Source organism: Rhinolophus sinicus, chromosome 5, assembly GCF_057876585.1.
Source record: "Rhinolophus sinicus isolate RSI-liver-muscle chromosome 5, RSI-T2T, whole genome shotgun sequence".
NCBI lineage: Eukaryota > Metazoa > Chordata > Mammalia > Chiroptera > Rhinolophidae > Rhinolophus > Rhinolophus sinicus.
The window spans coordinates 8,639,087-8,667,049 of NC_142505.1; the positions used below are offsets into that span (position 1 = coordinate 8,639,087).

The following is a 27,963-nucleotide window of genomic DNA, read 5'->3' on the forward strand; positions in this document are numbered from 1 at the left end:
CCACGCTGTAGGAGGCACGAGACCAGAAGGAGGGCAACTCTCCAGGGGCTTGCAGACGAATGGGAGAGAAGGAACATCCCAGCGGGAAGCAGCACCAGGTAGACTCGGGAGGTGGCTGTGGGCTGGGTGTCCTCTTTCCCATTGCCAAGACCTGCCCAGGCACCTTTCCTTCTCCCCTGCCCAGTCTGCCCTCCACCGTCCCCCTCCCCCACCAGAGTTCTTTGGCTCCAGGAACTAGGTGTGTGTGGAGGGAGGGGGGCGCAGGGGCACCTATTAGGCCACAGGGCGGAGCAAACCCTGTGAGGTCACCAAGCCCTGGATAAAAGGGTGCAGAGCACGCGCAAGTAGCAGAGCCTTCATTCGCTGGAGTCAGGACCCCAGACATGAAGCTCATCTTCCTCGCCCTGTTGTCCTTCGGGGCCCTTGGTGAGTGCAGGTACTTGGGGACGCGACCCTGGCAGGCGAGCGTCCCCATCACTGCGCCCCGCGGGGTGGGCGCCTCCATCACTGCACCCTGCCGGGTGGGCGCCCTGGTCGCCACGCCTCGGCGCGTTGGCACAGAGCGCCTGCAGCCGGGAGGCACCCCGGAGTGGGGCCGGTCCCGCCCACCTGCCTGGGCAGGAGCCAGTCGCGGCATGCCAGAACTGCGCAGAGCTTCCCAAACGGCATTCCCAGACCCTGTCCCGTTTTGTCCTACCCAGAGTACCGAGACACGAGGTTTACATGGGAGGAAAATGAGACACACAGACGGACGGTGTGTCACTTGCCCAGACTCACAGCAGAGCTGGAGCTCAGATCTGAGCTCCTGCAAGGGTCGTGTAACTTGGGCAAGACAGAGCCTCTCTTCATTTAAAAGAACTGTCCAAACATCTTCCCACACAGCTGTGAGGCGGCAGGGGTAGGCAAAGGTCTACACACGCCTCCCGCTGCAGAGGGGCCCCTGGTGGAGGCGCAGACCTTCCTCATGAGACCCCTCTGTCAGAGGGTGGAGAGAAATTGTAGATTTCTGGTTTGAGATGTGCCCGGGCTAGAAGGGACTGAATAGAAAGGACTAAACAACTGTTAATTCTGTACCTAAGTATGTGAAGTAATTTCTGGGGTACTCTGAGGGTGCTCACCGGTGATGGACATCAGTGACGTGAGTGTGTGGCGGAAGCGCTTCCTCAGTGGGAAGGAGAGTCCGAGGCAGCAGCAGCAGAAAGGCTGTGGTGGGCAGCAGCCCCCAGGCACCTGGGCCGTGTGTGGGGGTCGGAGTGAAAGCACTCCCCCCACCCACCCAGTCTAGTGCAGCCTCCCTCTGTCTGAAGACATCTAGGCAGGACTGGAAGCTTCCTGGATGGAGGGGGGGCGGGCGGTTAGAGAGCAGCCGTGAGCTTATGCCCCCAAACCTAGGGAGTGCGATGCAATACCTGTGCGTGCCTCCTGGTCCCCTTTTCCACATTCCTTCCCAGTCTGTTGCTCATGTTTTTATTTTCTTAACTGTCTTTTGAGACACAAAAGTTTTGAATTTTGATAGGTCCAATTAATTAATTTTTTTAAATTTATGGACTGCTTTTGGTGTCTTAGCTAATTAATCGTTGCCTAACTGAGGTTGCAAAGGTTTTCTTTTGTGTTTACTTCTAAAAGCTTAATTGCTTTATCTCTTACAGTAAGTTCTGTGATCCACTTTGAGTTAATTTTTCTGTGTGAGGTGGGGCTCTAAGTTTATCTTTTTGCATGTGGATATTTAATTGTGCTAGCACCATTTGTTAACAGACTACCCTTTCTGTCAATTGTCTTAGCACCTTTGTCAAAAATCAATTGACTGTAAATATAAGAATATAGTTCTGGACTCTTAATTCTGTTTCATTGATCTATATGTCTACATTTATGCTAATACCAAATTGTTTTGATCACTGTAGCTTTATAGTATGTTTCAAAATTAAGAAGTAAAATTCTTCCAATTTGGTTGTTTTTCAAAATTGTTTTGGCTTTTCTATCTAAATTACATAAAATAAATTGTATAAATATAAATTATATAAAATTGTCTTAGCTATTTTATATAAATTTATTTATTTATTTTTTATAAATTTCAGAATCTGCTTATCACTTTCTGCAACAACAACAACAACAAAAAACCTGCTGGAATTTTGATAGGGATTGTGTTGATTCTCTATATCAATTTAGGGAGGACTACTATCTTAATGACACCGAGGCTTGTAAAACATGAATGTTTCTCCATTTATTTAGATTTTCTTTAATTTCCTTCTGCAAAGTATTGGAATTTTCAGTAGATACATCCTGCATTCCTTTTCTTAAATATCTTCCTTAGTATTATTTTTTTGATGTTTTTGTGAATAGAATTATATTTTTAATTTCATTTTCGGATTATGCAATGCTTGTAGGCAAACATATCATTGATTTTGTATATTGATCTTGTATCCTGTGACCTTGTTTTACTTGCTTATTTGTTCTAATAGCATCTCGTGGATTCTGTAGGATTTTCTAGATAGAGGATCATGTCATCTGCAAATAAGTCCTGTTTACTTCTTCCTTCCCAGTCTGGGTGTCTCTCTCCCCCCCCCCCCCCCGCCTTATTGTTGTTGCTAGGACCTCAGTACTATATTGACTAGAAGAAGTGAGAGCGGATGCCCTTTCTGTTCCTGACCTTAGGGGGACAGCATTCAGTCTTTCACCACTTTAGTATGATGTTCGCTGTAGGTTTTTCATAGATGTCCTTTTTCAGGCATCCATGTGGTTTTTAAGAGCTGTGAGCACATCTGGTCCAGCCTCTTCCCCAATTGCATAGATTCTAGCAACAAAAGCAGGCTTGGCAGGAGAACCAATCTTTCCCATACAGAGGTGAATGGGGGTAACTCAGGCGCACTGACCCATTTGGGACATGACTTGCTGCAGCCACTGGCAAGGAGTCGGGTGTATTTTCTTCCATTTCCTTGACATCCCCTGGGTAGATGCTTGTAGATACAACACTTTAGAAGGACCAGGATTCTCGGCTGGACTTTGCCCCTGCTGAGCAGCCAGTCACTCAGCCTCCTCAAGAGCCAGGTTCCACATCAGGAACAATTATCCCTTTTCTGCCTACTTCCCGGGTTCAAGTGGGACAAGGCAGGTGAAGAGCTCTGTAAACTCATGCATGGGATCACCATCATTTTTCCAGGGGTGGGAAATGTGTCAATCATAGGAAAGAAAAGGACCCAGAGGCTCTGACTGTCTCCTGCGATTTACTGAGAATCACAGCTCTCTGGCCAGGACAGAGTGCTTATTAGGCCAGCAAGACACCTCCACCTGAAGAGAGTAGCCTGACTTAGCCACCGAATGGAGAGGGAAGAGGAGGAGCAGAGAGAATGGAGGAGTCTGGAAAACTCCGTCGGAGGGGGAGGCAGTCTCTTCCGTGGGCAATGGCTGAGCCCTTACTCCTTGGCCTTTTTCTCCCAGGACTGTGTCTGGCCGCCCGTAGGAATAGCGTTCGATGGTGCACCACATCAAAACAAGAGGCAAGGAAATGCTCCAAATTGCAACGGAATCTGAGAAAAGAGGGCGGCCCCGCTATCTCCTGCATAAGGAAAGCCTCCCCCACCGAATGTATCAAGGCCATCGCAGTAAGTCAGCAAGTGCCGTATGTTGGGTGGGGCCAAATGGAATGGAAGGGAAGGGAAGGGAAAGGAACGGGTAAAATAGAAAACCTGCTTTCCACTCCTCCATCTTCTTTCCTTCCTGGGCACCTGTCAGTCGGGAGCAATCTTCTCTTGTAGGACACAATACTATTTTGAAAGCAGAAATTAACATTCTAAAGTAGAGAGAAAATGGGTAAGGAAACAGATCTCAACATAATTTTGTTATAACAACTGCACAAAAATGACAGAGCAATAGTCATATTGGATGAATATGTAAGACTGGCAAAAGTCAAGGTTACTCTGAAAGGTATTAGGTTGGTGCAAAAGTAATTGTGGTTTTTGCAATTATTTTGAACTCTTTTAAACTGCAATTACTTTTGCACCAGCCTCACAAAGCGTGCAGAAGATCATTACCCCTAAACCCTGAGAGAAACCATCTCAGCTGATTGTCATCCCCACATCACATTGTGCGGCAGGGCCTCCCAGGGCACCAGGCCCGGGAAAGACATTTGTCCAAGACATTGTCAAGGAAGAGAGAAAAGGGAATCATAGCTTGTGGAAGATTTCAGATTCCTTTTCTTTTCTTTTTTTTTTTTTTTTAAGATTTTATTGGGGAAGGGGAACAGGACTTTATTGGGGAACAGTGTGTACTTCCAGGACTTTTTTCCAAGTCAAGTTGTTGTCCTTTCAATCTTAGTTGTGGAGGGCGCAGCTCAGCTCCAGGTCCAGTCGCCATTACTAGTTGCAGGGGTCGCAGCCCACCATCCCCTGCGGGAGTCGAGGAATCAAACTGGCAACCTTGTGGTTGAGAGCCCACTGGCCCATGTGGGAATCGAACCGGCAGCCTTCGGAGTTAGGAGCATGAAGCTCTAACCGCCTGAGCCACCAGGCTGGCCCTCCTTTTGTTTTCTAAGATATAAGATCTACTGAAATAATCTTTACTGATTCACTCAACACATATGTTCTCTGTGCCATGGCAATGTGTACTGGACTCTAGCACAGAGTGGGTAATTTGTGTAAAAGTTTCCAGTAAGATTTCGGGGTATCAGGACAGTAATTAGGATAAAAATAATCTAGTTTGAGCAATGATTTAGAATATTATTTTACAACTGTGGCCTTTGGACAATCAAGAAGGGAAATCTTTAGCTTTTAAGCAATGAACTAAATCGTGAAGTAAACTGACAGATTTTGAAATACAGAAAATTTAATCCATCGCCAGTAAAAACATTACAATAATAAATGTAGAAAGCCCCAGAGTGAATATTCACCAGCTCTGACAGGGGATTCCTTTTAAATTCTATAAAGAAGCAATTCAAATAGGTAAGAAATGTAAGATCACATAAGAAAAATGATAGGAACAGAGCATTCGTAAGAGGGAATTCATTATTAATAAAAATACTTAGGAAATGTTCACCTTAATAATCAGAGAAATACAGATCTAAGCAATTTGTTAACACCTGCATTTTCTAAAGTGATAACACTTAATAAAATGAAAGCCTGTCCTGTTGGTGATTCTATGGTGAAACTGGTCCTCAGGGTCTGTGGCAGTCTAAATTGGCATTATGGATTTTCTGGAAAGCAGAATGGCGACAGCAGTCAAGGCCATGAAAATACACATGCTAATTCTCTGGGTGATTCCACCCTCAGATGCCTATCTCACCACAAGGGTCTTCAAAGGAAAAAAAGCTATGAGGATAAAGCTATCCATGAAAGCATAGTTTTCACAGAAAAAAAGGTCAGAAATAACCCAAGTGCTGAACATTTGGGAGAATTACTTAATAAATTTTGGAACAACCACACTATAATAAAATATTATGAAGTCTGTAAAATCAATAAAGGCTCTATAAAAGTAAAAAAAAATGTATACAGTTTTAGATGAATAAAGCAGTGCACAAAATATTATCTTTACCAGATTGCAAATACAAGAAATATGGAAGCATATGAGAAGTAACATGCAAAAGAGGATGAACATGGTTTATTATGATAATTTTAAGATATCTTAAGAGTTAATATTTCTATCCAATGAAAAAGAACTTAAAAGAAATAAATATAGAGCTAAAACAGGGGAGAAAGCCTCTAGAACAGACAACTTTAAATATAAACGATGGTGGAGGGTGTGATCAGAAGAGCGATATAGGTGGGCAGGCACAAGAAAAAGGGACCGCGTGCCAACCTCGGGAGTTAAAGCAGTTGGTTTGGTGCTCATTGTCCCAAAAAAGGGACCCTTGGCTCATGCCACCTCTCACAGGATGTGAATGGACATAATCAAAAGCTTACCCTTTTGACGATCTTCCCAGCCACAGAGCCTTCTGTCATCCTGAAATCCTGGGTGAGGGCAGGTTTTTTCCTGCAGCCAATCTGGCCTCTTTGCTTTCAGACAAACAAGGCAGATGCTGTGACGCTGGATGCCGGTTTGGTGTATGAGGCAGGCCTGGACCCCTACAACCTGCGACCTGTAGCAGCAGAGGTCTACGGCACCGAGGAACGTGAGTCTTCCCTGGGGACCCGGAGCTGGGGTGGCCCTGGGCTCGTGCAGTCAGAGTGGCTGAATGGCAGAGGTAGGGTCTCAGATAGCATCACACTTGTGGGGGACGGAATCTCTGTGCTCTTTGTGCCAGAGGCTGACCGATTTGGGGAGGATCCTGTGTGCTCCGTGGGGAATCGGGGCCGGCTCTGGGCTGCTCTGCACCAGGTGACACTGAAGCACCCGGGTCCCTTTTCCATCAGGGCCTAGGTCAGGGTGGGCTGTTTTTCTCCTTTGGGTCCAGGCCAAGAGCTTTCAATTCTGTCTGCCCCTTTGCAGAGCCACAGACCCATTACTATGCCGTGGCTGTAGTGAAGAAAGGCAGCAACTTTCAGCTGAATGAAGCACAAGGTGTGAAGTCCTGCCACACCGGCTTCAACCGCTCTGCTGGGTGGAACATCCCTATGGGCACCCTGCGTCCATACCTGAACTGGGCAGGGCCCCCAGAGCCCATTCAGGAAGGTAAGATGGTTGGGGGTTTGTGCCTGACCTCAGGCAGGGGTCTGTCTCTACTCCAGTTCATACACAGCCATGTTGGGACCATACAGGTGAACAGGTGGGATGGCTCTGAGGAGGAGGTGAGGTGAACCAGCTCGATGTGTCCTGGTGGGGACCTCTGCACCAGCTGCCTTTGGGAGCTGGGAGCTGAGTCTGCTCTCGGCCAAGGTGCATCTCTGAGCTCCCAACCTCATGACAGAGATGACACGTCTGGCACTGGACGAAGAAGGGGCTGCCCAGAGGGGATCGCACACTGGGAGGTGTAACTGGCTGTGGCCAGGCTGGCTCACACTCTGTGATCTATTTCTCTGTATTCAACAGCTGCGTCCAAATTCTTCTCCGCCAGCTGTGTTCCCTGCGTGGATGGAACACAGTACCCCAGCCTGTGTAGCCTGTGTGCGGGGACAGGGGAAAATAAATGTGCCTGCTCTTCCGAGGAGCCATACTTCGGCTACTCTGGTGCCTTCAGGTAAGTGAGACTGTTTCCTTCTCCCCATTGGCCTGAGTGCTACATGACCCCAGGTCAGGAGGCCTTTTCTCTGGCCCCAAATAGACTTCAACCAGCTTGTAGAGACCAGAGAAGCAGTCCAGGATTCCTATTGCTGTGAAGCTAGAGAAACTGAGTCCAATGAGGGTCATGACTGTGCCCAGTGCATGTTCCCCTCCAGCCCCCCAGGGCCCCACACGTGCCCACTCACCTCTACACCAGCCTGATAAGCAGTCACCTAGCAGTGGCTCCCTCATTCTTCCCAGAGAACCCTGAATCTGCTTTGCCCCCTTGTTGTCTGACTAGCGTTCTGACTGCTGACTTCTAACCATAGAGGGACTGAAGGAGTCTTGTCAAGAGACAGCCAGTGCCAGGCTCCCTGCTGGGCAGGATGGCGGGGTGTCCTGGCTGACTAGGTCTGCCCTAACCGAACCTCCCCCCACCCCTGCCCCAAGCTGGAAGACGGTGAGCCCTGCCTGATTTGCCTCTGTACCCTCTCTGCCCCCGTCAGGCTGACGCTGCTCCTCATCCCCCCCTCTGCCCCCTGGGCTCAGGCATTTTTCCAGAGGAAGGCCCACTTCTCTGCCGGCCAGGGTACATTTGCCCACTCAGTCCTGGGAGAAAGAACCACACGGCCAAGAATATGGAGTCTTTGTCCTCTGCTATAGAATCTTCAAAGCTCTCTTTTCCATAGAAAGACATAGTTTTGCTCTCTCAGCCCTTAGAGCTAAAGGATGGGGCGTCTGGCCAGCACCCCCGCCTTCCTCCTCAGGGTCTATCTGGAGGTGGCCCCTGCCATGTTCCCAGCCGGTGTATCACACAGCCTGAGGGTCCCGCCCTCCGAGGAGCAGACAGCCACTGGCGACAAGCCCCAGGGCCCTGTTCCACAGGGAGCCACCAGGAAGAATTTGGGGCGGCCTGCTCTGTGCTGATTCTTCTGGTGCCTTCTCATTTCACAGGTGTCTGAAAGACGGAGCTGGAGACGTGGCTTTTGTCAAGGACAGTACCGTGTTTGGTAAGAGCAGGGAGAAGAGCTGTGCGGGCTGCCTCCTTTCATTTTATTTTATCATCATTCTGAATGCTGAGCTAATTCGATTCCTCGGTTCTTGGCACACCTATTACCAAGGTTCCCTACAAGGCACAGCTCTTGTTTTATGTGATTTCATAGTTTAAATGACCAGTTTTCTTGAAATCTTCCTCTGCCCTTCTCTTTCCCCTCACAGACACCATGCCCCAGTATCTTCTGACATGTATGTGCTCTTGCACAATCCAGTGCTGGTTTGGGTTTCTGGGTTCTAAGCTCACAGAATTTTTCCTGAGTGTCAGAAAGCATGAGGCAGCCCAGGTTTTCCACCCAGCACTTTGTGTTAGAGAGTTGTACGTGGGTCTAATTCAGTGGTTCTAACAGCTGAGGAATGCTCCACGGAAGGCGACCACCAGATTTTATTGATCTATCACCATAGCGGTGGACGAGGTCCCCTTGTCCTTCCCTTTACCACAGACAGCATGACTCATGAGTGTCCTCTTACTGTCCTTCTGGAGGATGTCTCTGAGGGACTACACACTGAAGCACAGTAGCTGGGTACGCATGGGTGAACGCATTCTACACTGGACCACTGGGACAGACCCCCCCCTAATTCCATCCAGGAACACTGGAGAAGGCCCCCACCTTCTACCTGGGGCTATCAGGTTACTCTCAGGAATTACACCCTCACCAGAATTCTGCAACTGTTCTCATTTCCCCACAACTTCAACTTAGGGTATTTTTGACTTTCATATTTTTTTTTGACTAGAGAGCAATAGATATCTCATTGTTGATTTAATTTGCATTTCTCTGATATCTAGTGAGTTTGATCACCTCAATATATTTGCTAGGAATTTGGGCTTCCCTTTCTTATTTCATAACCTTGGACAACTCTTCTATTAAGTTTCATGACTGTTTCTTCATGATTTTGATCCAAGGATAGGAGTTCCTTCTCTCTAAATACCAAGCCATTGTTGGTTTTAGACTTTAGGAAGATCTTTTCTCAGTCAAAGAATCTGTTGCTAGCATCCTGTGTGGAACAGTCCTGGACATTGATAAGATCCAATTGATTGCTTTTGTCCTGTTGGTTTGTGCTTTGGGGGTCTTTGAGAGATGCCCTCTTCACCCCAAATCATAAAGATTTCCTTCAATAAGATTTAAAGACAGCCTCTTGCAACATTGTTTGTCTATATGTACTTGCCCTAGGTGTGTATTGGGCTTCAGCATTTCCCCCCTTTATAGTGAGATCATGGTTATAATAACAACTATAAAAAATTCCACTTTCCCCCTACTGATATGGGGAGCCACTTCTACATCAAATTTGTATATATTCACAGATCAATTTCTGAGCTATTTTGCTTCACTGGTGTATTTGTATTTTCTGCTTTTATTACCCTGGCTTGTTGTACTGGGTACAGCATCTTAATATCTGGAAGAGAGACATGGTGGGGGGGACTTTCTCACCCTACACTTTGCTGTTCGTTTTCAAAAATTTTAAGCTAAAATGTTAGAATTATTTTGTTGAATTTGTAAAAACTTTACAGTTTAATTTTTTATCACAGTTTAATTTTAATTATAATTATTTTGAATTTAAATTGTTCCATGAAAAATTGAATATTTGCAATGTTAAATTGCCCAATCCCTGATTATGATAAATCTCCTCTGTTTGATAATACCTCTTTTTATATCTTTAATAGAACTTAAAAATTTTCTCTTTGTTGGTCTCATGCATTTTTTGGGGGTGTGGGATGAGGCTAATTACTATTTAATGATTTCAGTTGCTATTATAGGACCGTATAGTCTGTATTAGGTCCTGTTTGGTTTTTGTAGAGTTCCCCTGCTGAACTCGCTTCTTAATTTTATTTGTTTTTTTCTTGGTTTTGTTGGCTTTTATATGTAGATGATTTCAATATTTTTAAATAGAGTTTTTCTTTTTCCTTTTAGTGTTTACATCTCCTATTGCTTTTGTAAATTGTGTAATCTAGACCTTCTGGAATTGTGTTGTCAGTGTGGTAGCTACCATCCTTGCCTTGTTCCTAATTTTTAAATGAATGTTTAATTTTTATTATTTTAGTATGATTTTGCTGTAGATAATATTTGGATAAATGGCATTTCTCAAGTTCAATAACTTTTTCCAGATCTCTATATTACTAGTTTTCTGAAACTAAAAAAAAAAAAATCATAGTAGACATTGACCATATAAATGCTTTGTTGGCACCTACTAAGATGATTTCATGGTTTTCCTCCTTTAATCCATTATGTCGTGGATTACTTCAGCTTTTTTGATGTTCAACCATTCTTTTATTAATGGAATAAACTGATAAACCTTAATCCTGATTGATTCATTTTTAAAATACTCTTGTTAGACTGATTTAGCAAATATATTATTTGAGATTTTTACATTTATGTTTATAAGTAAAAGAGGCTTGCGATTCTTTCCTCCTGTACTTCTTTCTCTGATTTTGAGATCAAGTGTATACTAATCTCATAAAATGACTTGATCAGGTTTCTGTCGTCTTTATATTCCGAAGCCATTTATACATGATATAGATGAACATTTCCAAATTGGGCTGAACTCACTCATTTAAACAATTTTGTCCCTTCTTTTGATGCACCCAGTGTTGGGAGGTGACTCAACTGTATTTCCTCCCTTAAAATTTTTGTCATTTTTATTTTTTCTAGAGCTGTGGGTAAGGCAGCACTTCTTGGCTGGTGCCTAGACTTGTCTCTATCATGTGACCCTTTTCTAGGTGGGGTTGCAATGGAAACAGATGGGGTCTGGCTCAGTCTCCTGGGCTCAGCAGGCAGCAGTTACAATACCAGGACAGTCCATATGATGCAGTCAGAGCAACACTGGGCTGGCCCCCAAGGCTTTCTGGGCATTGTCTTGACCTTTCTGAGTATTCTGGAGCAATCCACTGCCTTTCTGACTGCCCAGTTTTGTCAACTGTATAAGATGTCTCTTCCAGCTCAACTTCATGGGGGTCAGGAACAACAACTCCTGGTTACTGCCTGGAGTAGGCTCACCTGGCCCCCCAACCCCTCCTTTCCTCTTTCCCCAGAGAACCTGCCAGAGAAGGCGGACAGGGACCAGTATGAGCTGCTCTGCCCAGACAACACTCGCAAGCCAGTGGATGAATACAAGGAGTGCCACCTGGCCCGGGTCCCTTCTCATGCTATTGTGGCCCGAAGTGTGAATGGCAAGGAGGACTCGATCTGGGAGCTTCTCAACCAGGCACAGGTATCTGCCCCCACGGTCCCTCCACCTGCGTGGATTAGGTGGTGGGAGGTTCCTTCCTCCCCTAGCTTCCCGCCACTCTCGAAGTCCTTCTGCAGCCTCACTGCACAGGAGTTTATGAATTCAGTGGACTGCTTGCCTAGGCTGTACTCTGGACAGCAGAAACTGCAGCACCTCCAGCATTACCCACTGACAGTGTCTCATGGGCTGGAGCAGAAGCGGGGAGGACAATGCAATATTCTCAGGACTCTCAGGTGCTTGGACCCCAGCAGTGCTCTAAAGAATAAGCCGTAACTGAGCTATGTCAGAGGGTCTGCACGAGTCCCTTGCAGGAGGAATCAAACGAGGTTCCCGCTCTCAGAATCGTCCCTAAGTTCCAGATACTCTTTTCCAACACTATGCTTTGTGTCTTCCTTAGTGAGCGCTGACATCATAAATCCTGCTTTTCCTTCATCAGATCAAGTTTGGAAAAGGCAAGTCGTCGGCCTTCCAGCTCTTCAGCTCCCCTCCTGGGGAGAAGGATCTGCTGTTCAAAGACAACTCCCTGGGGTTTGTGAGGATCCCCTCGAAGATAGATGCGGGGCTGTACCTTGGTTCCAAGTACCTCACGGCCATCAGGAACCTGAAGGAAAGTGAGTGAGGACAGGCTGGTGCGGGAGGTGAGCCATGGCTGCGCCCCTCTGGGGACAGCACCTCGCACCGCCTCGTGTGTAGGGCTCTGCTCAGTGGTCACTCGTCCATCTCCTGGCCACTGGAGGTCTTCGCGGTGCTAGGGTTGATGCATGTGTGCATGTCTTCTGTTGACCAAGTCAGGGCATGTGGGAGTGTCTCTAAAAGGTGTCGGCCACCTGCGTCCCTTTGTACAGGCTCACCAGCCCTGACAGAAAAATCAATTTGATTCCTATGAAGTGAGAAATATAACACGAACCAAGAGAGCCAGGCCTCTTCTGGGTGAACCCAGAGGCCTGGTGGCACCTTGCCCTGTGCCTGGGCCCTGGGCTTGGCTGGGGATACAACAGGGGGTCTGCTCAGCCACGGCTCTTCCTCTACTGGGGGGCTTGGGGTGGAGTCTGGGTGAACCCAGAGGTTGCATTGTCCTTACTGGTGGTGACTGCCGGCCCTAGGGGAAGTCAGGGACAGGCTCAAGCTCCCCTAGGGCGTCTTGTGGGGCTGCCACTGTCTCTGCATCGTGGAGCTTTGATCCTGTGGGATGGAGATATCAGGCGAGTCATTATACTAAGGATTGAAGGGTGGATTAGAAGGCAGGGGAAGAACAGGAATGAAAAACAAGGTGGGCAAGCACCCCTGAAGGAGGGGCTGGGAGCTGAGACAGGAGGGGGAGAAGGGCAGGTGCCTGCCGAAGACTCTTCTGCCCAAGAAGTAGGTCCGGTCCGCGTCTGCCGGAGGGTCAAGCAGAAAAGGCGCTCTGAGCCAGCAGAGCTGTGGCCCCATCGAGGTCTGCAGCGTGGGAGTGTCCCTCGCAAGACTCAGGGCTCCTGTTGACCACTGTGTCCCTCTGGGCAGCATCTGCGGAGGTGGAGAAGCGGCGTGAGCAAGTCGTGTGGTGCGCGGTGGGCCCCGAGGAGCTGCGCAAGTGCCAGCAGTGGAGCAACCAAAGCTCGGGGAGAGTGACCTGTGCCACAGCCACCAACACCGAGGATTGCATCGCCCTCGTCCTGGTAGGGGGCCTCCCTCCGTGGGAGCCTGTGTTGCGTTCGGGTGGGTGGGTAGGGGCAGTGGGCTCCTTAGAAGACCCCAGGTCATGGGCATCTGCTTAGAATTGATGGGGCGTCAAGAGGCACTGCCAGGGGTGGGGGACGGTTAGGAAGGATGGCCTGGGTAGGGTCTGCTTGGGGACAGCACACAGTGTGCAAACAGGCACAGCTTTCAGTTCAAAAGCTGTTTACTGTGGGCTTGCCTCTCCTCGCATTATATAATAAGAACAACGCAGGATTATGGCAGGTACTTTGGAAAATACAGAAAGGAACGATGTAAAATAAATAAATAAATGAATAATACATACGTACATATGTACATACCACGTGGGACCTCACACAGAGGGACACCACTGTGAAAGTGTCGGTAATTTCCCACTCCAGGATTTCTGGGTACAGCGACTCAGGCTGACAACAATGCTGGATCATACCAGTTAGGTAGTTTTTGAGCCTTTTACACTTACTAGTATATCGCCACCATTTCCCCACATGAATATTCTTTGAAAACACCTCGAAGTCATAAGTTCTTTTGAAGATGCAAGCCATTCATAGATGAGTAACATGTGGCTCAGTTTAGTCATGATGCTATTCCTCTTTGTCCCCTTACTTTGTTCTTATCAATAACCCTATGATGAGCTTCCTTGAATAGAAGTCTTTATCCACATCTCCTGTTATTTTTAATATTGTTGTAAAAACAAAATTAGGATGGGGCCAAAGAGGGAGTTTGGGGCTCTTGATAAATCTGTGTTCCCATGTTGGAGTGTGGACTCAGTCGTTCTGATGACGAGCCCATTTAATTCTTTCTGCTCGTTTGTTGACCCACTTCTGTGTAGCACTGAGTGTGGGGCTAATGAGTGGAGATGAGACAAGGCCAGCTGGTCCCATCTGTCTCAGGGAGCGAGGCTGGTCCAGGAGGGCGTCCCAAGAGGGCTTGGAGTACAGGTAGGGTTTTGTCCAGAGGACAGAGGGTTAGTGCAGCCTGTGCCTGGTTTTTCCAATGGAAATGACAGCGTGAAAGGCATGTGGGGCTGGCAGGGAATTAAGATGCATGTGGTGTCCTTTGGGTGCTCAGTTCAAACACCCCTGCCTCTTTCTGCTACTCTGTTGGGACACCTGCCATAAAACCATTCTCGCAGAGAGCTATATAGGCAGGTGGGACAGGAAACAGCCTGACCGTGGTGCAGATGATTTGTTTTGTCTTTGCAGAAAGGAGAAGCTGATGCTTTAAGTTTGGATGGAGGATTTATCTACATTGCAGGCAAATGCGGTTTGGTGCCTGTCCTGGCAGAGAGCCAAAGTAAGTATGTGTGTGGGGGTGTCCTCTCTGGTTTATTCCCCCTGGGTTATGGGGTGGAGTTCGGCATTAGTACCCCTACTCGGTGGGTCCAGATGGAGACATTAAGATGGATGGACACATTCAAACAGGAGAATCGGGAAAGAAGAAACAAAAGGGGCTGTGTTACCTACAGTGTCTCTTCTATTGAGAACTGACAAAGCACACATTGGTTTCCTCATTTTCATTTTTGAAAATATTTTTTGGTAATGTATAATGTACATACAGAAAAGTGCACATAAGTGTACAGCTGAATGACATTTCACAAACTGGTGCATGCCCAGGCACTAGTGCCCAGATCAAGACACAGCAAGTTTCACAAGTCCCTTTGTGTCCTCCTGTCACCAGCCCCCTTACTGCAGCAAGGGTAATGACTCCTGGCTTCCAAGGGCACAGATCAGTTCTGCCTATTTTTGAACTTTATGTAAAAGGAGTTGTACATCATGTGCTTTTTAAAGTATCTTGCTCATTGTTGTATGTGTGCTATTCATCCATAGACGTGTGCAGTTACAGAATATTCAGTCTCATTGTTTAGGATTCTACTGTGTGACTCTACTGCTATCGTTTACCCATTCTACTGTAGACAGGCCTCTGGGTAACTCCCAGTTGGCAGCTGTTGTAAATAATGCTGCTATGAACATCTGTGTCCGTGTCTTTTGGTGAGCAAATATATGCATTTCTGCTGCCTGGAGCAACGGGGACAGTCTCTTTGAATTTGATTCTGCATGGTTGAGATGCAAAAGTTTGTGACTTTTCAACAAACCCGAGAGTTTCATGACATTTTGTTTGTTTTCATTTTTTCAGAATCCGAAAAAAGCAGTGACACAGACTGTGTGAATAGACCCGTGGAAGGTGAGTGGGAATCGGTTGCTTTCAGAGTCAAGGATAAGTTCTTGTTGCTAGAGAAAGAGGTGGCAGGAATTTACAAAATGCACACAACAGACACAGCCTTCGAAGTCATACGTACTTTTGAAGATGCAAACCATTCATAGATGAATAATTATAGTTAATGTTTAAAGTGACTTTCACACTTGGTAGAGAGCTTTCAGAGTCCCTCAGTGTGCCCTGGCCATGTGGAAGGAGCCGTGTCACACCCGCATCTCATAAGGATGAGACGCAGTGGTCCAGATAGCCTCCCGAAGTGCCCCGGATCTCGCAGTCGTAGGCAACACTGTGGCAGCTGCTGGCCTCTTGGGCTAGTCCCGTGCTGTGTGCACCAGCCACACCTTCCTGTCAGAGCTGGTGCTTGCTCATCTTCAGAAGGGCTCCGCAGGGAGAGTCTGTCAGGTGCATCTGGTCAGCAGGAGGATTGCCACCACACTGACCCTTTCACAGTGCAGGGCTCATTCGGACTCAGCACAGGACGGTCCTTGGAGACACACACACCCCTGCATCCAGATGGCACTTAGCCTGGTGGCTGTCATTCCTCTGGCCCGATGAATATTGCAGTTGGTGATTTATGCACTACTGGGGTCACGCTTATTGTTCAGTGGTTGTTGCTTTAGTAGCTCACATCTAAAGGTGAATTGCTGGTTTACAACTCAGGGACAGTGTGTGGCTGGTCAAAGACAGTCCCTAGCAACCACTTAAAGGATCAGCTTTTCTTATGATCTCATTTCATAGCCCAGATTGATCTCACTGTAACATGGGACAGCAGTGTGAGCCCTTTTGGGGTACCTAACAATGCCCGTTACCTGGGGGAGTCATTGCTGGTGATGCTTCCTGACCTACTTTGGCCTGGGTTGCAGACAGCTGCACTAGGGCCCACATCCCAGTCCCCAGGAAGGTAAGGCTGGCTCTTCTGTCCTCCAAGGGTATCGTGCTGTGGCGGTTGTCAGGAAATCAGATGCTGATCTCACCTGGAATTCTCTGAGAGGCAAGAAGTCCTGCCACACCGCTGTGGACAGGACCGCAGGCTGGAATATCCCCATGGGCCTGCTCTTCAACCAGACAGGCTCCTGCAATTTTGGTAAGGAGTCCTGAGGGAGGTGGGTGAGCCACCTGGGCAGTGGGCACATGGAGCTGTGGAACCTCAGGGACGGGAGGGGGCAAGGGGATTTGCGGGCCCACAGCCCCTTTTGGTGTAAGCAAGCTCAAGGACACTGAGTGGTGTCCCATGCCTCATCCGCCCCAGTCCAAGGTCAAACACTGGAATATCACTCTGTTCCTCTGCACCCTAAGAATGGATGCAGGCTCTGAGAAGTACACAAGTTAGTTTTGATTTCTTGGAGCTCCAGATCTAAATTCCTTCCAGGTGCTGGCTCCCTAATTTGGGAAAAGGCACCTGCCTGCCTCATGGCAGGTAACTTCTGTTACTAAAACAGAACTGACTTCTTGCTCCACATTGCAAAACTCCACCTGCTTCTGGGGCCTTCTCTTCCTGCCATATTTCATGTTCACACTGCATGCATAAGCCATGCCCTTACCTGCTGCAGGCCCGGTGATGTGGGGGTGTCCGACATGTTCTTGCTGCGTTTCACTTCCTGAGCAGGCGTCTCCTCGGGCAGGCTTTCAGCGGGCTGTACTCCTCAACAGCACTGCATGCCATTGTCTCTCCACAACTCCCTAGCTGCCTCCGAGCTGGCTGCTCCCCGGCCCCTGTCTGAGGCTGGCACGTGGTGTGGCTCTTCCAGGGACTGCAGTCCGATAACGGCTGCTACTTGCTCCTCAAGGCAGGACTTTCGTCTCACCTCGATTTCCTCTCTCCTCAACCCATATTAATCCATGTTAACTCCCTAACCTGGGTTAAGTCACTGGATGCGTTAGTTCAGATTACATTCAGCTAAAAGGACAGAGAACACCAAATAGTAGTGGCTTACGCAAGACACAGGTTTGTTTCTGTCTCATGTGAGTGAAGTCCAGAGGTTGATCGTCCAGAGCTAGTATGATGACAGCATGGTGTCAGGGACCTGGGTTTCAAACATCTGGCTGCTCTGACATGTGTGGCTTTCATGCTCAAAGACACCTCAATGGCCCCTGTCACCATGGGCGATCCAGTCCCTGCTTCTGCATTCCATATGCCGAATGAAAGAAGAGAAGGGGCTGAAAGCACGTGCCATGATGCTTTCAAGACGCTGGCACTCAGCACTCCCACTCATATTTCACTGGCCAGTACCTGCCACATCGCTGTATCGGCCACAGGGCATGAGATCAAGCCTTTATTCTAGGGGACCAGGTGTCCAAGTAAGAAGCAGGGTTTCTCTTATGGAGGAAAAGGGGAAATCAGATCCTGGAGTAGGCAACCAGCAGGTTGGGCTACAGGTGGCCACGCTCATCAGTTGAGTCCCCAGCTCAAGGCTGTGATGATAGGACCCCCTGTGTAGTCACAAACTCTCGTCCCCTGCCCCAGTCAGGTTTCCTGTCAATGAAGCCTTTTCTGATTTCTAGTGGGCTGTGGATCGGTGGTAACATCACTGCTTGTGACAGTGACTGTTCTATCTGTCCTGTGCAATATCATGAATCTAAACCAAGCTGCGTCCCCTGCTGGGTAAAGGCCACTTATGTGAACTCAGGTAGGAAACACTGACTTCCTATGTTCCTTCCCTACAGATGAATTCTTTAGCCAAAGCTGTGCCCCTGGGGCAGACCCGAGCTCGAGTCTCTGTGCACTGTGTATTGGCAACGAGGCAGGCGAGAACAAATGCGCGCCCAACAGCAATGAGAGATACTACAGCTACGTCGGGGCTTTCAGGTGAGTGCTGTGATCGAGCTCCACCAGGATAGGGCCTTATGCCTCATCCTCCAACAGCCTGGCACTGCATTTCTAAGGGACCACCTTGGGGGCCTGCTAATGGGCCGCACCAGTGAGGGCTCCTCCCACCATCCTCACCACCCCAGAAAGTGGGGGCTGGCACCTGGCTATCTGACCTCAGCTTTGTTGGGCTCCCCCCTGTGGCCTGGAGCCAAAGTCCACCTCAGTGGGCCTCCATGTCTTCATCCTCAAAATCAAATGGGTAGAGTATGTGGTATCTTAAGTCCTTGCTGCAATTCACGTTTATGGAGAAGAGTTTTCTTTTTTATGGCCACTACCCTCACCCTCCAATCTAGGTCATCATGTTTTACATTTCACTTTCCTCTTTGATTTTGGCCTTAGAAATGGCAAAGAGACAAAGCAGTATTGCGGTGTTATTCTCCACTAGTGAAGTGAAAAAAGAACAAATAGGGCTTCAGAATTATAAGCACTTAGTGATTTGCAGTAACTATCCACAGCCCACATTTTAGAACCCCATCATTCATTTGGATGTTTCTCAAGGGCACTTACTATATTAGGGGTGTGAAGGGCAGAGTCCTTCCCCACCCGCTTTTCTCCATTCTCCAAGAATATATTTTACCACCAGATGGCATCACATATCTGAGAATGACAGGGATCAAACTGATCTTTGAATTTCTTAATATAAATTCAGTAGCCTTCTTTCTCTCCAGTGATGAGATGATATAAAGTAGCTTTTACTCTACTCTGACTGACTCCTAAGACGATATCGTGTGAAAATACACAGATATCTTTAAGGGATTAAGGATCTGCAAATGGAAAACTTGTGATGATTCCATTCGGAAATATTGAATAGACACACCTATCTGATAAAACCCTAAGGAAATCATGCAGTTAATTTTTTCCCCCCCAAACTCATGGTAAGGTATTATTTCACCGGAAACACCTACGCTGCAGTATTGATACTACAACAAAATGCTTGGTCTTTTGTTCAAGTTGAAAGCTGGAACGGGAAGTCCTAGTTTCCTCTCTATTTCTAACTAATATCCCTGTATTGCTGGTTCTTAATTTTTAACTGTCAGCTGTTTTCTGATGACTTTCTATTATGGAAAAAGAAGATCTAGCCTCTTGTACTGCTCTTGTGTCTCATCCGCCCACAACCACAAACTTCACAAACTTCCCTTTAGCTCCCAGCAAGATTGCATGCGTCGTATTCAGTGCTTATGTTATTGTGAATACCATGTTTCCCCGAAAATAAGACCTGGCTGGACCATCAGCTTGAATGCGTCTTTTGGAGCAAAAATTAATATAAGACCCGGTCTTATATTATATTATAGTAGACCCGGTATTATACTATATTGTATTATATTATATTATATTATATTATATTATATTATATTATATTATGTTATATTAAAGACCTGGTCTTATAAGACCAGGTCTTATATTAATTTTTGCTCCAAAAGATGCATTCGAGGTGATGGTCCGGCTAGGTCTTATTTTTGGGGAAACAGGGTATAGAAATATTATCTTCATGTTAAATATGTGGGATCATAAGATTGCATTTCCTTTATTATACCAAGTTTTTGTACGCTCTGTACAATGTTAACAGATGTCTGATTTATTCACTTATTTTGTTTTCTGTGCTTTAAAAAAAAAATCACTAATTCATCTCCGAGCCCTCTACCAGTAGTCTAACTCTCCTAACAAGACGTACACAGAGTGGGTGCTGTCCCAGGTTTATCATTTACTTGGGAATGTTACTCCTGAAGACCTCCATCCTCCTGCCCAGTCTGTACTGGTGCCCTCTAGGCTCCTTGTGGTCCTGGGATTCCCCTTGACCATTGTTCTGGGACTTCCCTTTGTCTTTCTTCATGTTAAAGTGCCTATTTCCTGGCTCCCACATCATTAGCTCTTTCGGTTTTGTTGTAACAGAACACATCTTTTTGAGAAAGGGTGAATAGGACTTGCTAATTTTTGAGTATTCACATGTCTGAAAACATCTTCATTTTACCTAAAATGATATATAGTTTGGCTGAATAACTAAGTGTAGGTTGAAAAACATTTTTCCTAGGAATTTTGACAGGATTTCCATATCTGGGGTACGGCAGCACTAGGCTATTTTGCCCAACTCTCCCACTGAAAACAAGCAAAAATGCTGGATTAAGTGATCTCTCTCTCTTTCTCTCTTAAAAGCAATGAATAGCTGACAGAGTAATAAGGAATTATTAAATTAAAGTCTGAGGGAGAATAGGAATTCAGAGAGCTAAGTGGGCCCACTTTGCCCTGAGGACATTTACCTTTTCTGACAAACTTACTTTAAAGTAAGAGTGAACCAGAAGTAACTTTCATGCTTACTCCTGCTAACAGGGAGGAGAATACACAATATCCCTGAGAAATTGAAACCATGAGCTAGTTCTTGCAAGGATTTGTAGCTCAAACCTGTGTCTCCTAGGATGATCCAGAAATTCTCAACTCATACAGTTTTTTTAAAAGTGGTCCCAGACTACTAGTTTCTCTAGCAACCTGTCTGAAAGACAGCATATTCAGATTAGGCCGCAAAGACTGCTCAAAAATACTCTTTCAATAATAATGAGCTGTATACAGTAAATATTAACCAAACACACAGGAGAAAAAGTCACCAGGAGCAAAATCCAGCAGTAAAAGCAAGTTAGCATTTTTAAAAGGAATAGAACTTCTATAAAGGAAAAAAATACAGCAATTGAAATTAGCTATGTAATTGACCAGATCAACTGGTTAGACATAACTAAAAAGAGTAAAGTGGGAGATAGGTGAAAAAAATTATCCAGAATATAACATAGAAAGACAGAACATATAGCAAATTTTAAGCATTAATCCACTGTCTTGTGATTTCTAGAGTTTCTGTTGAGAAATCTGACACTATTTTTGATTCTCAGTTCTTTGTACATGACTTTCTTTCTTCCTGAAAACTTTTTTTTTTTGAGTTTTCAACAATTTATTTTTGGCTTCCTAATTCTGAGAGAATAAGCTTTTGAAGACTTATGAGGTGTTTTAGACAAATAGGTCTGTACAAAGAATATTTTGTGAAGAGTAATTAAATCAGACACATATAATTTATATTTCTCTCTAAATTTTCAGATATTTAACAATGAATGAAAAATATTCTTTAGGAAAAATGAGGTTTAGAAATAGTGTAAAAACTATTTTAAAAAATTCTCCAGTGTTCTGAAACTAACAATGATTTTTCTGTATGTGAGTCTTCTGTTTAATTCATTGGATTGGACACTTGGTGGACCCTTTTGTCTAGAAACTCAAGTTGTTTGGTTCTGGAAAATTTTACTTCATTATTTCTTTGATAATTTTTATCCTGTTTTTTCTGACTTCTCTTTAAACTTTAATTCTTAAATTATAGACTCTCCTGGATTATCATATCATTTTCTAACTATTTTTATTACTATTTGCTCTTCTTTACCTTTTAGTTTCTGTGATATTTACTCAGTTTAATCTTGTAATCATTATATCATTTTAAAGAATTTTTATGATTATTCCTTTTTACTTCCTAAAAACTCTTTCTGTAGTCTGACTGTTCCTGTTTTAGATCTTCCTGTTCTTGTTTCATGAATGCTGCACTGCTTTCATCTCTTTAATGATAGCTTAAATTAAAATTTAAAAGTTTTATTCTCTTTCCTACATTGTCTCTGTATCCTCTGAATATAATTGCTCTAGTTTCCATCTTTTCTGACATTTCTTCAAATATCCAGTGGTCTCTGGCTGTTTGTTCATATGTAAGAGTGAAGTACCAGAACTGACTGTTAGCTCTGCATCAGTTGCCTTGTCTTGATGAGTATCAGCCTCACTCTAGGGCAATTTTGATTTGTGTCGTTTCACTGTGGAGCATCCAAATATCAGAACCTGTAAATAAATATTTTCCTTGAGTGGATCAGATTTTCCAGACATGGAATCCTCCTGTCTGCTTCTTGGGAGTCTCAGAGGGGTAAAGAGCTATGACTTAACCTTCCAGGATATAGATTTTTCACTGCACTATTCTTTGATTTCTGTGTTGGGCCTCTGTCCTCAATTCTGTTTGGTTCTCTGGTCCAAGTTCACTTTCCCTGTGAACCCCTTCAGTGAGGGGGAACCAGCTCCAGCTGCACAGCATAGGAGGATACCTAAACTGCGTCTGTAGGCTCTATGCAGTCCTCCTGTCTCAGCCACTTGGAGTCGTGTCTAGAACTTCTAATTGTTGAGACTTTCTGGAGTTCTGCAGTGCACTTCAGCTTTTTTCTGGGCTTCCCCACTTCTAACTTATGTTACAGCTTCCTTTGCTCTGCTGGGTCCATTACTCCTCATCCATTTGCTCTCTAATTTCCAAAAGTTGTCATTATTATCTTCTCTTTTTCCCTCCTTGCTCTCCTCTTTCTCATGGGTCTATAGCTTTAAAAAATCTCATAAATGTCATTTTATTGGGAATTTAGAAGGAGGGAAAATATACATATGTGTTCAATCTTCTGTTTTAAACTGTAAGTTCCTGGAAATATTTGTCTTTATCTTTTCCATGTTTACTTCCATGTTGCAGATGTTGGAATGTATATAGCAAATATTTATGAAAAATCTAATAGTTTCTCTTCTCTGACAATGTGTTGATTTTTCTGGAACATTTTAGGTGCCTGGCTGAGAATGCTGGAGATGTTGCTTTTGTGAAAGATGCCACTGTCTTGGAGAACACTGATGGTAAGTGAAGATGTTTCCCCTTCCCCTTCACAGCAGAGTTCTGGGCATCACAACACATCCAGTACTGAGATTTGCAACTGGGAAGATCGTATAGTATACGCTTTCGCAGACTTTTGATTAAGTTAGTTCTGAAATTTTTTACCTCAATATGCAACATGGTAGCGTCTATAGATGTCATATTGATTTTGAAACAGCTCTCTCTCTCTCTCTCTCTCTCTCTCTCTCTCTCTCTCTCTCTCTCTCTCTCTCTCTCTCTCACACACACACACACACACACACACCAGCAATACTCAGTAGTAAATGTTTCCTGGCATTGTCTAGACAACCACAGAAGCACACCATCTGCCTGACCCAGCCTATGGGAAACTGTATGTGGATGATACTAAAAAAAACCCCAACAAAAATAAACAAACAAACAAACCAAAAAACTGAACATATGCAAATAAAATTTCCCTTTTCAAAAAAGAAAGTAGAGGCCTTCATTCAGCCCCACGTGAGCCCCCCATCCTGAATCTCCTTGGGAGTGAAGGGAACAGCACCACAGGCAGATGTAGATGGCGGATGATAATCTACCAGCCGGTGTTGAATCATCATCACTCTCTTCTGACTTCTAGATGAAAATCATAATGACGAAATTCAAGGCTCCTAGCCATCTGCTACCTTCCAAACGGCACGCCTCTCCTCAGCCATCACCACACAGCCTCCTTACCCATCCTCCTCAGCAGATGACTTGCCATTTTGCCCCCTAAGAAAGAACTGCCCCAACTTTCTGCCTCCCTCCTTTAAAGACATCAACAGCCACAGCCACTCCTGCCTCTTCACGTCTCTTGGGAGAGGCACTGAGGTCAGACGTATAAATTTGGAATGACCTCAATACAAATAGGCAAAGCAAAAAGAATGGTTGGAGTGCTTTCTTGAGGGGAGAGGGCAGAAGGATAGAGGCAGGGGTCTGAACAATGACCTTGCATGTACACACACTTGGACACACATGACCCACATACAATTCCATCTCACATTTATGAACCATTAATCTAACTGGTCTCCAGGGATCAGGTTGATGTCTAATTTCATTTTAAGCTTCTGTGGGATTTTACAATTGTATTGTATTGGAATTGACTAAATATATTTGATAAACCCATAGAAGTTCTTCTCTTTCTCTGGTCAAACTCAGAGCATTTGAATAGGAAAGGAAGGAGAGAAACAATTTCTTCTTGAACATAAACCAGCTATTCTTTTTCTGGAACTCACTGGACAATATGGCACAGGTAGAGGGTTTCCTTTTTAAAAATTAAAAAATAATTAACAGCGTCATTGAGATACAATTCATATACTATAAAATTCACCCCTCCAGAGTGTACAACTCAGTGGTCAGAGTTGTGCACCACCAACCTCAGAGCTGTGCAACCACCAACACAGTCCCGTTCTAGAATGCCCACATAATCCCGTAAAGAAACCTTGTACGTAACAGTCGCTTCTCCACTCTACCAGAGCTGACAGCCATCAATCCACTTTCTGTCTCCCTGGACTTGCCTATTCTGGACATTTCACAAAAATCCTACAATGTGTGGCCTTTTGTGTCTGGCTTCTTTCACTTTGCATCGTGTTTTCAAGGTTCATCCGTATGCAGCATGTATCAGTCCTTTACTCCTTTTTATGGATGAATTCTGTCTCATTGTATGGATCCAGCATTAATATTTGCTATGGTTGAAGTTTGTATAGCTTGTGTAGGTCAAAGCTCCTTTCCCTCCCCTTCACATCACTGCATCCCCAGTGTGTGCGTTTCAAGAGGCCAGCGGATGGGCACACCCACCTAGAAGAACCGTTTCACGAAGCTGGGCAGCTGTGGCTGATGCCACCTTCTTTCTCTCTTCAGGACGTAGCACTGAAGCGTGGGCTAAGGACTTGAAGCTGGAGGACTTTGAGCTGCTGTGCCTTGATGGCACACGGAAGCCTGTGACTCAGGCTGACAGCTGCCACCTGGCCAAGGCCCCAAATCATGGAGTGGTAGCTCAGAAAGAGAAGGTAGAACACCTGGAACAGGTGCTGCTCGACCAACAGGTATGGACCACCAGAGCCTGCTGCCCTTCCTGAACGACCTGGGCTTGTGTTTGGTGGGGTCATCACGGAGCTGGGTGAGTCAGCCCATCTCAAGCCTTTCTTTCTAGTCCCTCTGCTTGATGCTGGGGGTGACAGTATTTGCTTCGTCTTGTGGGTCTGCCCAGTCTCAATGAGCCCGGGCATTCTGGGACTGACTTAAGTTCTGCCCTAAGTCTCATGTCCCTGGACTCATGTTCACAGCCTGGTTCAGAGACAGTGACCGTCCTTGTCCCTCCTTTTGTTCTTTGAGCAAAGAGAGTGGTGACCGAAGCTTCCTCCCACAACTAGGTAGAAAGTGGCCTACTCTGGTGATGCTTACTGAATCTGGCTGAGCGAGCAATGTTCTAGACACGGCCCTTGCATTTGTCATCTCTACAAACAACAAACCCAGAACTTCTGTAGATTTCAGTCTATCTATGAGAAGTGGTGTGAAGGAAATCCTGTGATTGCCTTTATGTCTGTGATTCTCTATTAGAGCTTCTAGTTTCGTATGGAAACATCGTCTTTCTAGGTGTGCTTTAAAGACAGGGGCCCTGGAATGGTAATGACAGGCACAACAAGTGGCAGTCACTCGGTCCGTGGCAGAGATGATTTCCAATGCAGACCGCCTCTCTGGGGGAGCTGGCCTATTAGAATTTGGCTGGTGATCAATTTTGGGGGCAGTTCTCAAAAAATCTTCAGCTGTCACCTAGTCACCCATAGAAGTTCTAAGGATAGAGACCACCGATTAAGAAAGGAAAGATGGTGGGAGGGGAGATCACAAGTGATGAGGGGCCTGGGTGCTGTTCAGGGTGGGTCTGCCACCTGGGGCATGGGAAGCAAGAGGACATAGGACAGAGGAGACTCTGCCAAGGCAGTGAAATGACACCAGAACTCAGCTCCCTTCACCCCACAGTTTTCCCAGGGCTGATTCCCGGATGCAAGAAGTGTTCTTGGCCTCCTGAATCCACAAACTCTCCTGTTTTCCTCTGCTACTCACTTGCTGTGTGCCCTTTTGACACAGGTGAAGTTTGGAAGAAATGGACAAGACTGCCCGAGCAAGTTTTGTTTGTTCCAGTCTGAAACCAAAAACCTTCTGTTCAACGACAACACTGAATGCCTGGCCAAACTCCATGGCAAAACGACATATGAAACATATTTGGGACAAGAGTATGTCACGGCGGTTGGTAATCTGAGACAATGCTCCACCTCCCGTAAGTGGACCGTAGGCAGCTGCATGAGAAGCCGCCATGGGTGAAAGTCAGGATGGGTGGTCAAACATCATTCTAAGAAGGAAGACGGCTATAACAATGTTAAGGCAATGTAATATCTCTATGCCTCGGGAAATTACAATCTCATTGATGAGGTGTAAGAATTAGAACATAAAGCAGTAGATAATATACTAACTTTTTATAACGCTGATAGTGACTGTCACGGAGTTTTTAGAAACTGATAATTTATTTTATTCACTAAATGAAATGTATGTGTATATGTGTGTACACATATACACATGTACATATATATATACACATATTGTATTGAGAAATGACAAATTCTGGTTTCTAGACAGTTACCATAAATACCAACTATAGAGAATACAAATGCTCAAGAAACATTTTAGCTGGGAAGTACTGACAATAATTCAATTTTTAAAGCACATTTAGAAGATGTCACAGAGTGTTATGAGGCGTCAGGTGATTCACAGTTTCCAGTGGGCGTGGCCTCCCCTGTGCCCCACTAGTCATCCAGAGTCCTACCTGGCCCCTCACCCAGTTGGAGGCATTGGAATTGGTGGTGTTGGTGTGTGGGGGGGTTGGTCCAGGGATGGGGGTAGGGCCAAGAATCTCAGTGCTTCTCAACCAGGGGTGATTTTGCCCCAGAGGGGACACTTGGCAATGGCTGGAGATATTTTTGATCCTCATAACTCAGGGGACGCTGCTGGTATCTGTGGGAAAAAGCCAGGGATGCTACTAAAGAAAACACAGAACAGTCCTCACAGCAAAGAATCCCCCAACCCCAAATGCCAGTAGTGCCAAGGTGGAGAAGCCCTGCTCCTGGGGAATTGTGCTGAAGGTGGTTCTAGGACTATAGTCAGAGAAACACAGCTGTAGGGCTATTCTTGAAAGCAGCCAACTCACGATGGTGTAGACTGCACACCTGTGTCTGTCCAAGCTGAACCCTCGGCACTTAGCACAGTGACTCATTTGTGAATGAGCAGGTGAACACTGCTGCAAACAGATTTTCATGAAGGTGACCTTGTTAATTGCTCATGTTCCAGAAGTTAGAGGACCATCCATGTCTCGTGCACCTGAGAGTGTGGCAGCTGATTCAATTCAAGACAAGTTGGGTGGATGGGGTGTATCACTTGGGCCAGAGCAGGTGTCACCCAGGTTGGTGAGAGCCAGAGCTGCGAGTACTCCCTTGGGCTCTGCAGCTGTTAGGAGGAGAGGCTGTGGGGGAATGTGAGTAGGGCAGCATTCACTTAAGGTGGTGGGAGAAGAGCAGAAGAAAGTCTGTTTTAGTAGACTCTTTGATTGCTTTGCTGATTTAAACAACAACAACAACAACAACAAAAGAAGCCAGTTTCTGAATCTCCTGCTTTGTTGTGTCCCACAGCACTTCTGGAAGCCTGCGCCTTCCTGAGGAGATAAAACCCAAGAAGATGGCCCATGCTCCCCTCAGGGAGCCCCAGCCCTTTACTGCTCCCGGCCCCAAGCCCACTGGGGCCTTCTTCTCCCTTCCTGAGGTGCACTTTTCTAGTCACATATGCTTTCACGATTCCCTGCTGTTATCTTAGCAAGAAATAAAATCAGAAATGCTGTTGATTTTCATTGCTGGTGAGGCGTCATTCATCTTGCCTAGAACTGTGTACTGAAATCATGGGTCTGACCAAATACCCACATAGTTGGACCTGTCCTTCCAAGTTTTCCAGGTCCAACTCCTCTTTCCTACAGTTTGCTGTAGGATGGTCTGGAATCTAAGGACAGGCCACGCAACTATTCTCTCCAAGGGCATGTGACTAGTCATTCATA

At 45.8% G+C, this 27,963-nt stretch overlaps 1 protein-coding gene across 1 annotated transcript; it reads left to right on the plus strand.

Moving 5' to 3' along the window:
• Positions 1–274: 274 nt before the first annotated feature.
• LTF (lactotransferrin) lies at positions 275–27,762 on the plus strand. Its single transcript, XM_019724041.3, has 17 exons — positions 275–426; positions 3,436–3,599; positions 5,992–6,100; positions 6,418–6,600; positions 6,958–7,105; positions 8,083–8,138; positions 11,210–11,388; positions 11,843–12,017; positions 12,910–13,064; positions 14,307–14,397; positions 15,238–15,285; positions 16,247–16,402; positions 17,983–18,124; positions 22,788–22,855; positions 24,729–24,913; positions 25,956–26,145; positions 27,548–27,762. Exons 1-17 carry the CDS (start codon positions 384–386, stop codon positions 27,580–27,582), a joined length of 2,127 nt encoding a protein of 708 aa, XP_019579600.3. The 5' UTR covers positions 275–383; the 3' UTR covers positions 27,583–27,762.
• The last annotated feature ends 201 nt before the right edge of the window (positions 27,763–27,963 follow it).

Coding starts and splice junctions, on each gene's coding strand:
- LTF (XM_019724041.3), top strand. CDS start 384: ATGAAGCTCATCTTCCTCGCCCTGTTGTCCTTCGGGGCCCTTG. Junction 427..3,435: donor GTTGTCCTTCGGGGCCCTTG/GTGAGTGCAGGT, acceptor TTTTTCTCCCAG/GACTGTGTCTGGCCGCCCGT. Junction 6,101..6,417: donor GGTCTACGGCACCGAGGAAC/GTGAGTCTTCCC, acceptor GCCCCTTTGCAG/AGCCACAGACCCATTACTAT.